Source organism: Vanessa atalanta, chromosome 4 (genome assembly GCF_905147765.1).
Source record: "Vanessa atalanta chromosome 4, ilVanAtal1.2, whole genome shotgun sequence".
Lineage (NCBI taxonomy): Eukaryota > Metazoa > Arthropoda > Insecta > Lepidoptera > Nymphalidae > Vanessa > Vanessa atalanta.
In genome coordinates, this window is record NC_061874.1 from 1750250 (window position 1) to 1767438 (window position 17189).

The window sequence follows — 17189 nt, forward strand, 5'->3', positions numbered from 1 at the left end:
ACGTATCTACTGACCGAATAATTCTCGGAACTGTTTTTACGGGTAAATAATTCTAGTTTGTCTCAAAAAAGTTGTATACATTGTATATGACTTGCGATATCGGCCACATCGTGACTAAAGCGTTGTTTAACTTGTTATTATTTATTTTGTGAACTAATAATAAAATAAGGCTTTTTTAATTTATATCCATTAATTTGCGGGAAAACTTTATTTATCTCTTAATATTTATACAAATATTTATTTAATTTTGATAAATGTTTTGTCGTTAGGTTCTTTTGATGATAAAGGTTCGTCCGTCTGGTGATCACTTGGTCAGCACCGCCTATAGACATTGGGATTGTAAGAAATATTAACTATTGCATACATTGTCAATTAAACTTTGGACAGTTTTAGTAACATGAAGTAAAATAAAATACCCAACCTACGCCTACAATACTAAAAAATTGACAAATCTATCGAGTTTGTTGTTTGTTGTTGTCAGACACCTAAACTATTAATATTTTTTAAGTATAAAGTTTTTTTTAAAGTTATAAAGAACCTGTTCATTGATAAAAATTTAGATCAAAATTCCTTTAACAAATTTTTAAATTAATTTCAAAAGAGAAACGCAAAATTACTTTTTCATTTAACAATTGATCACGAACTGAGAGCATTTTTAAGATCAATTTGCAAAAGATATTGAGAGACATTTTTATTGAATTTGCAATCGTAACTTTAATGACTACCTACTGTTATATCTTTCCGACTTTTAAGGCTTAATTTTAGCGACGCTTTCGAAGCGAATTAAATCTTTGTAACTATATTTGTGTTTTAATGGCCGAGGCGCTGTTCGAAAATGTACTTTAGATGAAATCGCTAATCGGCTTTTTTATTATGAATTAATGAACTCCTAATTGGATGTTTAAATTCATTTTTATCAATCAACGTGGTATGCTTAGAGATATCAAGCGTATCTTTTTTAAGAGTTCCTAGAAATAGCTCTGTCGTAAAATTAATATTTCGTTTAAACTAGCTTAGAAACGTATCTTTCAAAACAACTATAATTATTAGTTATATTCGCTTGATGTACGTCCTAAGCATCTAGAATGATCTAAAGGTACATAACAATTAAAAAAAAAATAAAAGCTGAATAAAGTCATCTAATCGTATTTATATATAGGGCAACAATGTGCACTATGTATAAACATCAGCATAAAGGTCTCGTCAGAAGAGAACGTATACATTACAATGCCACGGTGAGAAAGCTCGTTCGTGCGCCGGCGCCGAGTCTGCGGCACAATTCGAGCGACCCAGAGTTTGCGACATCAGGATAGGGCGTCATAGATACTAAGGATTGATCTTAAAAGGTCAAAGTTAAATATCAGCTTAGAACGAGCCTTTTAACTGCGTATGGCTTGGATTAATACACGAATCGTATTGTTATTTACAAGAATTGTACAATAATAAATAAACACTTCTAAAAATATACTAAATAATTTAAAAAAAAACGAGTTGTATTTTGTGCTTTAAATACTTAAATTTTACGCAACAATACGATTGAAAAATGATGCTTAGAAGAAAGTACTTTAAGCTCAATATATTTATAAAATTATTTTTTCATTGCGACTGTACATAACTAAACTCAAATTTTGTAGTACCTATATGTGTCCTATAGTTTTAAATCTGTGCGTTGAAAATCAGACAGTCAGGAAATTGCCTTTGACATTGTTAAAGTTAAGTTACAATATCTAACAAAAACTAGTTATCTAAAAAGGGGATAAGTACATACCTTTAAAAAAACATCTGTACATAATTAAGTCTAATGTAAAACTGGAAAGCGATGATATCAGATCACAGTCACTCATTGGAAATTAATACCAAGTCCTGCTATAAATATCTTTAGGATTTATCGAAGGAAACTCATTTCAATACTAAAACAATATTACCTTGTAGCCATTAAACAATAAACGCAACCACGTTAAATCATATTTATTTATCTCGGCAACTAATATCATTTCACAATACTATGTAAATGTTTATCCGTATTGGCCGGGGAAAATACAATAAGTAATATTTTAAGCGGTAGTCGTCGAATTTAACCTTTTGTCAAGTAACAATGGCGGCGACAGTCGACAAAAAACAGTCTTAGAAATGAATAGAAAAGTTACAAAATGAGCAGTTAAATTACTAGCAACAGATAAGAAATGGAAAGTTTACAATGAGATGAAACCTTACGGGTCGCTGATTGAACTGGTCGAAGTGCAGCTTTGTACACAAGACCGTCATTTAGCAGGATATGTTAGTCCCGACGGTATAAGGTAAACATAACAACGATTACAACAATAACGCCTTAATGAACGGCAGTTTCGAACTTTATATTGCGGAACGTGTGTTTACATTGTATACAGGAAAACAAATATTACGCTATGTTAGACACTGGTTTAATGTACAAGCATTACATCACATTGCACGTATTCGTATAAATGAGATGATTCATTGTATAATAATAATATAATGAATGGCAATAAATTGTGAATTAATAGACGAGACAGAAGCTTTCCTAGATGTGAATGTAAAAGAAAAAGTAATAACGCGAATAGAGGAGCGAACATAATAAGCTCGGCCCACGCGCCGATGAATCATGCGCCCGCGCCTGCGCCCGCGCCGCCCGTTGCCTCAACACAACGAGAACAGCAAAAACATTACCTACTTTTGAATAAGTTCCCTTTCTCTTTCTACACCTCCGAGTGCTGCACTCGGTTCGGGGCCATTCATTACACCAACAAAACGAATCATGCTCGTAAATAAATTGTTACCGATTTCAATAAATAATGCAAATGTGTGGGAATTTACGAATGATGCTTCTTTTAAAAGGCACACGGTACACGCGGTAACCCGTTCATATTTTTAAATATCTCTGGTTTTCGTTGGGAACGCGCAACGTTTTTGTTTATTCGAGAACATGCCAAATGGCACATAAACACTTAAAAAGCGGTAAATCCACGACAAGTAAAACGTCCTTTCACCGATACGCTTTTGAAAACACGAATAAAATTAAGCTTCAAAAACTCGATTTAATAAATTATAATATTATCGTGAATATTATTTTGGTTTGATAAAAAATATATACTAAAGTCTAGTTGCCTATATGTATAATAAATAAATTGTCAGCAACTTTTTGCACGTATCATTGAATTGAGCAATGATATATTGTATTTCTATTAAATGATATCTATGTGCGTTCTCAATTTAAACGAACTTAAAGCCTTTACATTACTATTAAATGAAATGATAACAATTCGACTCTTACACAAGTACTCTATAAAAGTAATATTTACTTATTAATTTGAACATTAATACAGTGTCACATAATGTCGAGTCATTGCAGTCAAAGCGTGACGAAGTTGAACGAGTGACCATGAAGTGCGTAGAGCGGCCGGTCTCCAGCGCTGTACGTAAAAACGGTGACTCACTGAGCGAGATGGGACATTCGCGGAGACATAAGCTAGAGCAGGACGCGGGATATAAGAAAACCGGTTTAAGATTTCGAGTTTCAATCCGATATGCTCCTGTCTCAGTCAACTTTGCTTGAGTAGAGCTGTTCCGCTGTTGTTTAAAAACGGGAGGATGAATTAGAACTCGCTTTTTACTTTTTTCACATAAGAGTTTTAATAAATGAGAATTTGTTCGAGCGTCGAGGCTGCTTAAATGTTGTCGTAAATGCTTATTAAAGCAATTAGTTACAACTCGCCACAGCACTTTCACTGAGTCTTTAAAATAAAATCGTTTTAAATTAGCCAAATGACATCTTATCTTTTATAGGGTTACCTACTGAGCACTTTCTTTATCTACAGTCTGTGGAGCGGTGATGTCACCACTACTTTAGTCTCTTATCTTGTCGCTGATAAAGCCCTGAGTTAGGAATGTTTTGTTACGTTTGTGTGCTAAGAAACGATGCACTTGCCAGATTGTTACTTGTAAATATGACGTATAATATGTGAAACGTCAATTAGCCACCCAATGAACGACGATTTATTGTGCGGTATTAATTAAATGTAAGTAGGCGTACAAACAGAAACGAGTGTCGCGTGTTCAGATTAGCAAAACGAGTAGCAATCGCTGAAGAAAGTCTACAAAGATTACAGGAATTTTCCGACTCGGTGGAAATCATCGCGTCTCGGTGAATCATTAGGTGTTTTTGTAGCACTTTGCTTGTAGAGAAAACGCTAGACTCAATTTCATACAAAACGTTATTATAGTGGCAATTTAAATTGCTGTTTAAATTTTGCTCGTACCTTTATGGACGGTCGGACGGTCGTTGGCCACTTTTATTTCGCAACAGAGGACGAGTATATACTTATTCACACGTGAATGAAAGTTTGAAGTGGTTGACGTTTATAAAAAAAAAAAACGAACGACTATATAATTTTTATAATAACTTTTTTTGGCAACAACGATGATTGAATTTAATTCAAACAAAAATTTCCAGCCGAATTAATAAAAGTTTAAATATTTAAACTGATATTTATAATTAAAGAGGAAAAAATTCTACGCTTAGTTCGCAACAGCGGATGTAAATCTGAATATCGTCGTGTCGTATTGATTATTCGACATGCCTGGTTGATTTCGCTCGCCGTCTCGAATCACGTGGTCATTATTAAATCTCATTATTGTACGGATATCATATTAATGATACATCAATTAGTTTAATGCAAATAATCGTATGACGAAAGTTTATCATTAACATTATAAAATATCACATGTTTTATATAAACATTAAGCGAACCTAATACTTAATGAAATATAAAACCCAATAATCATTATAAAGCAATTGAACTAAAGGCACGTTATAATGATAAGATATAAAATGCGTACGTAAAGTCAAATTTATTCAAAAACCACAGACACTATAATCTACTTTGAGAGTAAAACTTAAATGAATGTTGTCTTACTAAAATATAGCTTAAACAAACCTCACTTAAACACGAAAGACGTGCCCGGATTAGAAATAAAGACAGAACAAGGCATAATTTTATTGTAAGGCAACTATCGTAAAGGCTACTGTTACGACAGTGCTTGGACAACCGGTTTAACTACGTCTGTTGAATCAACTCTATCAACCTTAACGCCATAGACTGAGAGAAGGCAATACAACATGAACCATTTAAGATCACATTGCTTTCTCCCCTTATCGATCGCGTTTTAAATCGTTATTAATTTCTTATCAGATGATAACACTCGTTTTAACGGATGGCGATTTCTTTAATGTTTTATGTCTGAATACGACGGATAAATATGGTTTTTGCTTATTATATTATCTTATGAATTTGTTTGTTTAAGTGATGACGTACAGACAATAACTTATTTTTTGAATCGTTGTTGCTCTGGATTTTTGCAGAAACAGATCAATTTATCTCTAAAGTGTATGAATTGGAATGGAACACATAAAAAATAGCATATTGATATAATGTGTACTGTTTTAAATTAATGTCATGGTCAAGGGTCGTTACGAACGGCGATACAAAGGTTAAAGTTGCAATTCAAATGCCATTAAAATAACTCGAAGAAGATTCTAGAGTTGATAACTTTGTTGCTTTCAAATCTATACAGTGAATCATCGAAGTACATGATATTAAATATCATGTTTAAAGTGATACACAAATTTAATGTATACTCGTAAATATTGCCGCTGGGTTCCGTGCCAAGACGCTAAGCTTCCTGCAATATGAATTCGCTGTCACGATTCCAAAAACAATTGATGCTAATTTATGTTTGATATCTTCTAATTAATTACGTATATTTTATAACGACACGTCTTTTTCTCAAAATAAAGTGATTTGAAGCTTTTGAGATGTTTACTTAAAGCGAATGAATATTGCTATTTAAATATCTTTAACACAAATTGTTTTGTTAAAGTAAAAGCGTTGGAGTTTGCGTATGGGAATTATGTTTGTTTAATGGAAATATCGTTTGTATTTTGAGCTCGGACCTTATCAATATAATCAGCAGCATTATTTGTATTTATTTAAAATGTAATTGATTATTCAATCATTGGCAAAGCGCAATGAATCTTTTTATATGCACGCTCAAATTATCGCGAGAGCGAGTGCCAGCTGAATTGTGATTGATGTCTGATGGTTCGTGATGGGCACGTGAGCCGTGCAGATCTACGGCTGAACATCAGCATCTTAACACGTATATGCTAATCTAATTGGCTCAACGATCCTACCATCGACTTCCTGTCTGATTGAAATTAGCCAAAAGTAAAGCGATCGGCCACCGAAAATTATGCAGTGGCGTGCTGAAAATTACCCTGAATTTAGAAATGGGTAATTGTTGTCGAAATTTAACGCTGGAGGGTGCGCACCTGCAGGCGCCGCGATTCATTCATGAGACCGAGGCAAACGACGAGAGGCCGAGAACAATCCGCGTCAGATAATAACAGTTGGCTTTTCTTAGAATCAGTACGGTGTGGAGGCTTCGGCGGAGGAAATTATGTCGTCCCTCTCGCACTGGAGGCGTGTGAGCGAGAGCGCGTGGGCGGGGCGAGCGGTGTTATGTCACGTCGGGGCCGATAGAGGCGTCCGAAGTCGTGGTTCGCATGCTGCACTCACTGCATCCGTCGTACTTCCCGACTCTTTATTATTAACGTTCGTAAAAGAAGCCGAGGTCAGTGCGAGATGAACAATACTCGAGCGCGCTTTTACAAGTCTTTATTTATCTTTGAGCTTCCGTGAAAACAGATTTTTTAGTTCTAACTTATTTCTACTACTTGGCATAATTAACGATGCAACTAATTAAAGACTTAGCTGTGTCAAATACAAATTATCAAATCAATTTAAATTCATTAATTGCAAGATTGTTACAATACGTTATTGTGTTACAAATTATCTGTCATAGAAACGCGGGCAAAGTTTGAATAATTATACTTTATACTCGTATTAATGTTAATGAAACATTTTACAACTCATCAATTATTATCAATACGTCAATATCAATAATTAAAAACAGATTCATTTATCAACTCTTACAAGTGTATGTTTATGCTAATTATATTAATAAAAAAAATATATCTTCATAAGGCGCGAGAAATAATCACCAAAAATTCGCTAAAAAATTTGAACTTTTGCACTACTTATTATTTTTTTGGTTAGGCTTACTTGGTGGTAGGGCTCTGTGCAAGCCCGTTTGGGTAGGTACCACCCACTTATCAGATATTCCACCGCCAAACAACAGTACTTAGTATTGCTGTGTTTTGGTTTGAAAGGTGAGTGAGCCAGTGTAGCTACAAGCACAAGGAACATAACATCTTACTTCCCAAGGTTGGTGGCGCATTGGCAATGTAAGGAATGGTCAATATTTCTTACAGCGCCATTATCTATGGCTATAAAAAATACTAGTTTGGTGGTTTATTGGTCTTGCTGTATATGGTATATTTTACCTGGTTAAAAAGTATGTAACCTATGTGCAATTTCTGGCTCTAAACTAAATTTCATTATAATCTGCTAAGCCATTCTTGCGTGATTGCGTCACAAACATCTACCCATCCAATCTTTCCAATATTTTACACTGATACAAAGAAGCGTCCCGAAGTGTCTCTTTCAAACCACAAAACGTTGCTTGTGCTAAGATTGTTAAACTTAAACTTAGCACACATAAACTGTAGCACAAAAACTATTTCCAACGAATTTTGTATTGTAAGCAGATACAGGAATCCCTGAAGGTAATTGGCTAATCAATCGTTTACTATAAACATCCCGAAAAGCAATTAACCCCAAGTAATGGTATCGAATCGCTGACGATTTGTCTGACTTTAAAGGAGCGAGAATTTCTTACTTTAAACGAATTCGTTCTTCGTTTCTCAACCGAACTCGAATCGGAAAAGAACACAAGCTATATGCTTATTAAAATTTTTATTTGTATTAACGGTTTAGGTTACATTAACTTTAAGCCCTACTTTATGTTCATTGGTCGATAACAGCTAATGACGCCATAGACGTCCAATCAGCGTTCAGGTTAAACCTAAATTAGTTAATCTGACTTTGATAAACGTTTCAGAAACATAATCTAAATTATATATCTCTCGTACATTTACAATATTCTCCAAAGATAAAAGGAAACAAATTTCCATTGAGGGCAGTGTCGATATTACCATTTTTGAGGCATAATTGTTTTCCTATTTTCCTTTCACGAGCGTATAACGTTGAGCAATTCAAACTAAATTTGTAGAATCGATTACATACAAATATCAACATTCAATTAAATATTTCGTTCTATCGAATATAAAATAGCAGCGAGCATACTTTGTTCGGACATTCGTTTTTTAATGGTTGTCTAAAAATAAATACCAGTTTAGTTTAACGATCAATCTGACGTTAGCATCGATCACAACATACCTTGAAGTTCTCACGGTATCAAATCAGAAGTATCTTAGAAACAGACAATTGTATTGACCTTAATAATGGTTCGGCGATAAAATATTAATCCGGTCGAACAAGTAACGTTTCTGTTAACAGCTGAAGCTTTATCGTACTTTAATATTTATTTATGAATATCACTTATCTAGAAATGAAAACATTGTTAAGGAAATGATAATACTAGATCAGATTAAAATCATCAATACATGTTTTACTATGGTTCCACAGTCCTGCGGATTAAGAGCCCGTAACGACACTGCTAATAAAGGTCTTCTTAGGGAGAGAAGAACTTCTAAATCTGTCAGAATTTCATCTAACTATTAAACATTTCCTTTTGAATGGTTTCTTCACCACGAATTATAAACAAAAAATAAGCAAGTGACATCTATGCCACCGGAAAATAAATCCAGGATTTTCAGTTAAAATCCATGCGGTATATCCACTGTGCTTATATCGGCTTATAAATAATACTTTTACTGCCACTTAATTCTATTAGCGAGTAGTAATAAAGAGAGATTATAATCTTACTAATTTCAGAATTTAAACGTACCGACGTAAACGTATGTAAGTGAAGTACAACCTTATTTACATGATTAAAAGATAACATTTGTAACGTAATAACTGAACGTTATATGAAAATGACAACATCTGATATTAAATTATTACATATTTTTTTAATAAAACATTTATTTACAAAAGATTTTTCACATTAAGGTCTCGACTAAATCAGTTTCATAAATCAAATGCATTATATTCAAGTAAACTTTACTATATAAAGCATTTTTGAATCGTCAATATTTCAACCAATAATATGATAGTATATATATGTATGCTTGTTAGCTACCAGGTACTGTACATTATTTTATTTTAAATATATTATTATTTCACTGTAATGTATTCATATATTATGTTTATTGTACACCCCTACCTCTTTCTATATCTGTTTCTTTCCTCTACCCTAAGGTTGCCTGGAAGAGATCGCTGTTTAGCGATAAGGCCGCCTCCTGTGCATCTTTCTTAAATGTGATTCAACTTTATGTTTACTGGTGTACAATAAAGAGTATTTTGATTTAAAAGATATTTGTCAACATTAATACATTACAATATTTAGACGGCTTTCAAATTCTGAAGATGCAGTTGGTTATCCCTTACGAATGTTGATCATGGAATTCAAGAAGACAAACAATGGTTAAAAGATTTTTTAATTTATTGTAAAGCGAGCAGATGCACATGATGATAAGTCACCTTAGCCCATAGACAAGCACTATAAAGGATAAACCACTTCTTATAGCTTCCATCCATGGAATCTAATTACATTATTATTCTAATTCAAGATTAAATGTAAATGATAATTTCATTGGTTTTTCTAAAGTATCTAACAGCTTAACATTACGTTGATATAAAACAACAATATAATGTCTTGCAAAAAATGACTTAAATAAAGTATATTTTGATTCCGTACGTTAAAAATAAAAAAAGAAACCCAAAGATACATATTAATGTTTAAGTGCTCTGCACGGCCTCATTATAGACGTAAATGTTTGGTTAAAATCGTATTCTTTATCTTAATACGATGACTTACATAACGCATTCGTTGTTATCGAAATATAATCTTGAACTTGATACCCATATCCCATCGCCAATCTTATCAACGTACGATGTTAAAAATATCATCAAAAAAAACTTTTCTTTTATTTAATTGTATATTGATTTGATGAACCGCATTTGTCAATATTTTTTTAAGAAAAACATCAATATTTAATAGCAGTCTCTTTTAATTTCTGCCATTGGCAAATTATTTGCGCTTGCGAATTTTTTGGAAAAGGTTTAACTTAAGTATAATAACTTAACGAGTTAAACATAAGTCCAAGTTATGCAAATACACGCCCAGTTTAAAATATTATTACGAAATTAATGTTAATTTCTGAAATAAAATTACACAAATTGTGAGCGCCCAATACTATCATTCTTACAATAATCCCTAAACAAAAGATTAAAACTAACACTTCTGTGTTAACTTTCGAGGAAATCACACGAGAATCATATTGAATACTAATTTATGTTACCAAAAAAAACCGTGACGTCACAATTTGTTATCATTAATTTCGCAGAAAAGATAGGCAGCGATAAGAATTGGACAGGAATTATAATTAAGCGAGATAATGCGCGTAATAGACGAGTAACAACATCGAGCTACTAATTACTGTTTTTTGGAACTTCTTATGGACAATGCAATTGGGTAGAAGTTGTTATAAATTAACTTCACAAAAAAATACTTCAAATATTAAACTATTTGGGTTTTTGTAAGCTTATATTTACGCTAAGTTGCGCCCGCGGTTTCGCTCCCGTAGCTGATGTATTACACCCATAAGAGGATAATGATATGTACGCGATATCATTGGTTGAGAACTTGATTAATCTATGATATTCACTATGGATTCTCGAAAAGATGACGTTTTTGAACGTCGACGAAATGTATGCATTATATCAACGCTTAGTTTAACGAAATCCCATGAATACCTGATTGTGTCTAAAAGCGCCAGCGATAATTTCGATGTTTGATGAACGGATTTTAATTGTGCTAAAATCATTACATAATAGTATTCGCATGTTTTATATATAAACAAACATCTATTTATGATATATTTAATTATACAATGATGTAAGCCACCGCAGTTTGAAAACATCGACGGAACCGCGGGAAAACTGTTATTATCCTCCAAGTTCCACATACAAGTTTATTATGTTAGTCAAGTCAGAGTCGAATTTTAAGGCCCTGGGGCCACAAAGAAGTGGAGGCGCTAGACTAACAGAGGCGTTTAACTCTAATAATTATATTATGTATAAATTAGTATATTTTAATTTCAATCAGTAAGCTATAATTTATTTACTTGTATCGGTAACTTTAAAAATAGTATTTAGTAACATTATTATAATTTGATTATATCAAGATATTTGTTAACTCGTCGGAATCTCTTTTGTGGGGGCCCCTCTCATGTGGAGGCCTCAGGGCAGTTGCCTCGGTTGCCCCACCCTAAATCCGGCCCTGAGTGAAGTATATAATAAAATAAATATATAACAAATTAAATATTGCACAAAGATTGTGTTTTGTGACATAATATCAATCTTAAAGGTAGATATGCGAAAGTAACTCTGTCTTGTCTGTGTCTTAATTCAACGTCAGAATTACTGAATAGTTCTTAATTAAATTTGACGTGAGATTTCCTGTGTTTCTAAGTATATAAATCAGTTATATATAAGTTACTGTAAAATAAGTTTAACACGGACATAGACGCGGAACACAGCTAGTTATGATGAAATTAAACCTTTCCAATAGGGACCGGTAGTTTTAATAATAACAATTATACATTAAATAACGAAAAAGGACATTTCAAAGATCACAAAGACATAAAACTTTTATTGTACCCGAAGTAAAAGCAGTTATGGTGGCATAATTACTGATTTGACACATTTATTATTAAATAGCCTACTTGCTTATAATATATAGCCTTAAGTTAATCAAGTGGAAGACTATGATCAATAAATATAGACGCGTGGAACATTTTATATCTTAAATCCAATAGATAAATGTAATCAAGGCGATAATAAACAGAACGATAACTGTTAAACACTGGACTAGCAAAATATAACAACAGTTTTACCTTCACGATAGTTTTATATTTGTGTAATTTCAATTTGCGAACTTCGAAAAAGTTGATTCGAATTATTTTTTCAAAGTCAGTTAATGGTAGGGGAGTTAAATAAATGTATCTGTACACTAATCGAGACTTCAAAAATGTTTGATATACTATTACCATAGTCTGTTTCGACAACAAGAGAACAAAAGCCAATAACAACATTTGACATCGAATAGATGCAATATCATTGGTCGAGAGCTCGAATAGTCCATACATGCGAAAAAAAAAAAAAACGTTTTGCACGTTGATGATCTTATCGGAACTTAAGAAGTAAATATAAAATTAAATAGTTAAGTGGCTTAACGTTGTAGTATAAATAAAGATAATAAATTAATCAAGATATGTTGGTAGTATACAATATAGCTGAGCTATTAGCAATTTAAATGGAAAACGTTAATCTAAAGTTTGTTTATACTTTCTTTGATTGGAAAATTCTCGAACCACATATATATAACTAGTATATTTAAATTAGAATATAAATGTTTTTAACGTTATGTAAAATAGTTTGTTCGCACAGTCGTAATCTTTTATTTAAACAACGAAATTAAACTTAAAGAAAATCGCTTAACAAAACAAAGAAAAAGGTACTGTTTTTTTTGTCCTCGCCGATTTAGTACATGCATATATATTTTTTAAAGATGCTTCTCGAAATCAAACAATTACATTCGATTCGAAATTGAATAGCATATCTTAGCTTACCGAGATTCGCGTAGTACCCAGCCGGATGCATCATGAGCGTAACGATCACCGCAGTAAATTTTCCATCTGTCACTTACCTATAACGAACAAAACATAAAATAAAAAAACTACACAAAAATAAAAACATAAAAATGAAATTAAAATTTCGCAAAACAGACGTCCTCGGCTTACATTATGCTTACTTTTTATATTGCGAAATTAAGTCATTCTCAATACTAATTATTACTCGCCATGGCACCTTAATTGGTCAGTGGCCTAAATGAAAAATTTTCGAAATTTTACATACATACACAAAAAAAAAAACAAAAATATCTTGTATAATACATAAGGTAATTAAAATACTGACTACGTATTATGTAAAACTTTTCAAAAAAGATAAGTTAAATCAAAAATGAACTATTGACAATATTAGTACCAGTTAACGTCGTCGACAATGAAGCAATAATCGACAAGCGAAGCGACATTTCATTTTGGCATTGAATTATGCGCTCACATTGTCCGATGTGCAGGGAATATTCGGCATAGGGGCAAATTCAAGCAAGGGTTGCATATTCAGGCCGAGGCATGCGGAGGCGAGCACACGTGGCTTCCACGACTGCCTGCCTCGGAATCTGACCAAATGCCCATCGGTGCCCGATTGTTAGCTAAATAGCTACGGCTTATTTATGAGCTGTACTGTTTGCGTCGAGAACAATGCACCAGCGAGAGGACTACAAAAGGAATTTTCCGCTATTTATTTTTTATAATTGATAACTTAATACCGCTTTCGAACAAAGACGTTCATGAAGATTGCGTAAATAAATATGTACGTGTAAATTCAATATATACTAACAAAGCGAAATAGTTTATTCCGGTGATAATCCTAATAAATAGCAATTTACTTCGTGACAAACGATCTGCGTTGCGTCGCTTAGTTTGGAAATCGTGTATACTTGTATTATTGTTAATTATATACACAATTCACCGAGACGTTAAACATACGATTTATTGTCAGCTAACTAGAACAGTGATACATCTCGCGAGATTTGTACGTCACACGTCATAATGTTATGAATGGTCGAAAACATTGAAAGGTAAAAAATGTTTGTCACCATTTCGACGATATTCGTCAGTCGCGATGAAACAAAAGACGAACGAATATTTAAATCCTTAAACTAAAAAGTAATTTTAATTCTAAATTCAAACACACTTAAAAGTTTCAGGTATTGTAATAACTAGAAGAACAAACATATAAATTCATCTCATATGGTTCACGTATTAATCGTACTTTGACGGTTTTGCCGAATGTTATTAAAGTTTAATTGGCATATGTAGTGGAATTTCATTGCTGTCTAACATGAACTTAATCCATAACATCACATAAACAACTTTATATCTCGATTCAACAACCTATAGACCAGATCATGGATATTAATTTCAGCTTGCGATGGCGTAATAACTATGTAATAACAAGCTCTCACTTGCACGTAAAGTCGATATATTATTTAGCACGCTTCCATTTTATACCTGTAATAAAGCCTAAATTATTAGGACCTACTTAGCGCATACTTTATAGAAAATATTTAACTTAGAAAATGCCATACCGATCGGCGATATTCTTAATTTTTTTCAAGGTATGTATGAGAAATTTTAATTAAGGCGGCAACGAATTATTTACTAAGCGTCACTTAAATAAGTTTACGAGTTAAAAAATCGCCTCTTGTTCTCCTTAAATACTGGAGAGCAATATCATTCAAATGCCGATCAAAGTGAGAGATACTCGTAATCTGGCTTTAGATCTATCGGAGCGGCTTTTCGGTTTTCGGTCCAAAACGGCAGCAACGCGTTTTACTCAACATTATGCTTTTAGTGGTAAGTTATCACTATATCAAATCTAGCACGGTGATTATGAAACAATGGGACGTTAATAAAAACGCTACTTGTACTGGAGCGAAGCATGAAAATGTTCCGTTTCTATGAAATTTGTCGTTTGCGTTACGTAGTTAAAGTAATTTTCTCTGTTGCTAAGTAATAATTCTAAATTCGTAAATGAAATTATGAAATAAAATTACAAAATTTATTTACATTCTTTACAAAAGTAACCCAGTTAAAATATTATTTTCTTAATTTATTTTTTCATAAAACTGATTTTTTTTTAGTAATTAATATGTAGCTCAAAGGCTCGAATTAACAGCGTCTGCCACCGTGCGACCTGTTTACCGTTGAGCTATTAAGGGTCTATCACAAGAACGTGATTCATTATAGCTATCTATAAAAAACTCACGCACTTATAAAGCTTATTTTTATTTATATATATGATTATTTTTCTTTTTCGGTGTAAAATTATATTAAAAATAAATGAGTTTTATGCTAATCAAGAAAACATATTCAATTGTCTTCCTTGAAATAATGTAACTTTTCAAAACATTATATCTTTACTATTTATTGTATTTGTACTTCATACTATTTCAGAGTAATGTCGATTGAATCTAAGTTCAAACATTGCAGGATCAAAATTACGTGTACGAAAACCAGTTTGTCAGTGTTCAGTTACACAATTTCTTGTCTGTATAGACTAGCGTAAGCGGAAAGCTTTTAAGAACTTATAAATTCAACGAATTTATAAATAAAATCTTTTCTATTTATAATAAAATAAAATACCTTTTTAAGAAAGTATATACTTGTAAGAAATTGTTACTAGTACAAACTGGGCATAGGTATTTCATTTTCTAGTTTACCGACTGGGTCCGTCAGATTTTAATCTTAGGAAATATGTTCAGTATAAAATAAATTAATCATTGTTCATTAGCTGTCCAGTCACGAGTCACATCTTTCGGTCAGTGATGCGGTGCTAGATGAAAAAGCAACAGCCGAGGTCCAATGCGAGGTATGCGTGGAATGGCAGGGGCATCCGGGCGGCAGCGATTGTTACCAGTTATCACTGAATGTTTTCCACCGGGGTATTTTGTGTCGCTACAAAAAACCACATAAAGGGCGGGCGCGGCTCGTTTGAGACACCGCCCCTGTGGGAAAATCGTCGCCAGAAAACTGCGAGCAAATAAATTATAAACTCTCTCACGTGGAACGCGATCCGGCATGTACTTTTATTTGTATAAAACTCATAAACAGCGAGGATGCGCTGCAGTTGTGCACGTTTAACTTGCACCGCTTTGGGAGTATCTAGCGACGCTTGAATGAACTTCAAATGTGTGTTGAAACGAGGTAAATTTTAGATCACTCCGGTAGTACGGAGGTTTTGCACGTGCGAGGTGGAGGCGCAGTCGGCTTTTGTAAATGTCGCATGATCTGACGGCACCAGGGTATCATTAGCGAAAATGTAGCGTCCCGGAATAGAACTGACAGCGGAACGATTGCAGCGCCCGTGATGGATGGCGGGAGTCGGGCGGGTTATTACTGCCGGCTTAATATCCACACCCGAAGAAAATTAGACGATAATGAAAAAATGTGGCTAATCGTGTGTGGTAATCGTATAATTTAAAATGGTTTTTATTAAACATTACATGTGACGTCATTCTTTAAATTGTTTCCTAATAACTTAAAACTAACGCTTAAGTAACTTTACGTAAATAAAATATAAACGTTATTATTAACTTTTTATTGTATAATTATATTCAAATTAAAACATATATTAGTTATATTTCGATGATATGGGTGTGTGTATAAAACAGGCGAACAAGTTGACTAGAGATCTCGAAGCCGCGCGTTCATGTCGCTCACATTGAAAACTTGCAGAAAATGCAACGGCGATAAGAAAAAATTCAGTCCGCCCGAGCACATATAAGTACGGTGCATTGACGGTGACATTCCATGGGGAATACTTCGCATATCGAGACTTAAAGTAACCATTTACCGATTGCAGATAGGTACGCCAGGGCCGGCCGAGTAATCTGGCCAGATCGCTTCACTCGCATACTTGTTGCTACATATTATACTTAACCTAAATAAGCAAGAAATAATTCTTTTAATGTTAGTTTAACGTTTCTACATCGTTACGTTTAATTAAAATAATAAATTAGTAGTATTATATGTATTTAAAAACTGTTTTATTGTTTATAATTTTGGTTTCATTACGATACTGTAGGTATTTAGTCTGAGACTTTTTCAAGGAATAAAAATGTTCTTCAATATAGCCGTCGTTAAAGTAACTTAGTTACGGCTAACCGTTAGACTTGTAGTGGAATAACAAAAAAGCGGTCCCGTCATGAGGCCATTAACTATATCCTTGTCTTTCTAAGGATTTTCTCTATCATTAGAGCGAGATAATAGGATTTAATATAGGTACCTCTCCTATTATGAGTTGCGTCTAATTTATCGTGCGACAGCCGCGCCGCTTCGCTCTAGCAACCCAAAAGCGTTGCAACATTAATCTTTAGAGACTAAGAACTGTCTGAAACTC

The 17189-nt window shown here is 33.4% G+C and overlaps 1 protein-coding gene across 2 annotated transcripts in view; it reads right to left on the bottom strand.

The window, feature by feature from the left end:
- Window positions 1–17189, bottom strand: part of LOC125077734 (protein scalloped) — a 77476-nt gene that overhangs the window by 54887 nt on the left and 5400 nt on the right. For both annotated transcript variants that reach the window (XM_047689756.1, XM_047689757.1), the window contains exon 2: window positions 12794–12870. In XM_047689756.1, coding sequence (XP_047545712.1) covers window positions 12794–12827 — 34 coding nt within the window. In that variant the 5' untranslated portion in view covers window positions 12828–12870. The remainder of the gene's footprint in view (window positions 1–12793; window positions 12871–17189) is intronic.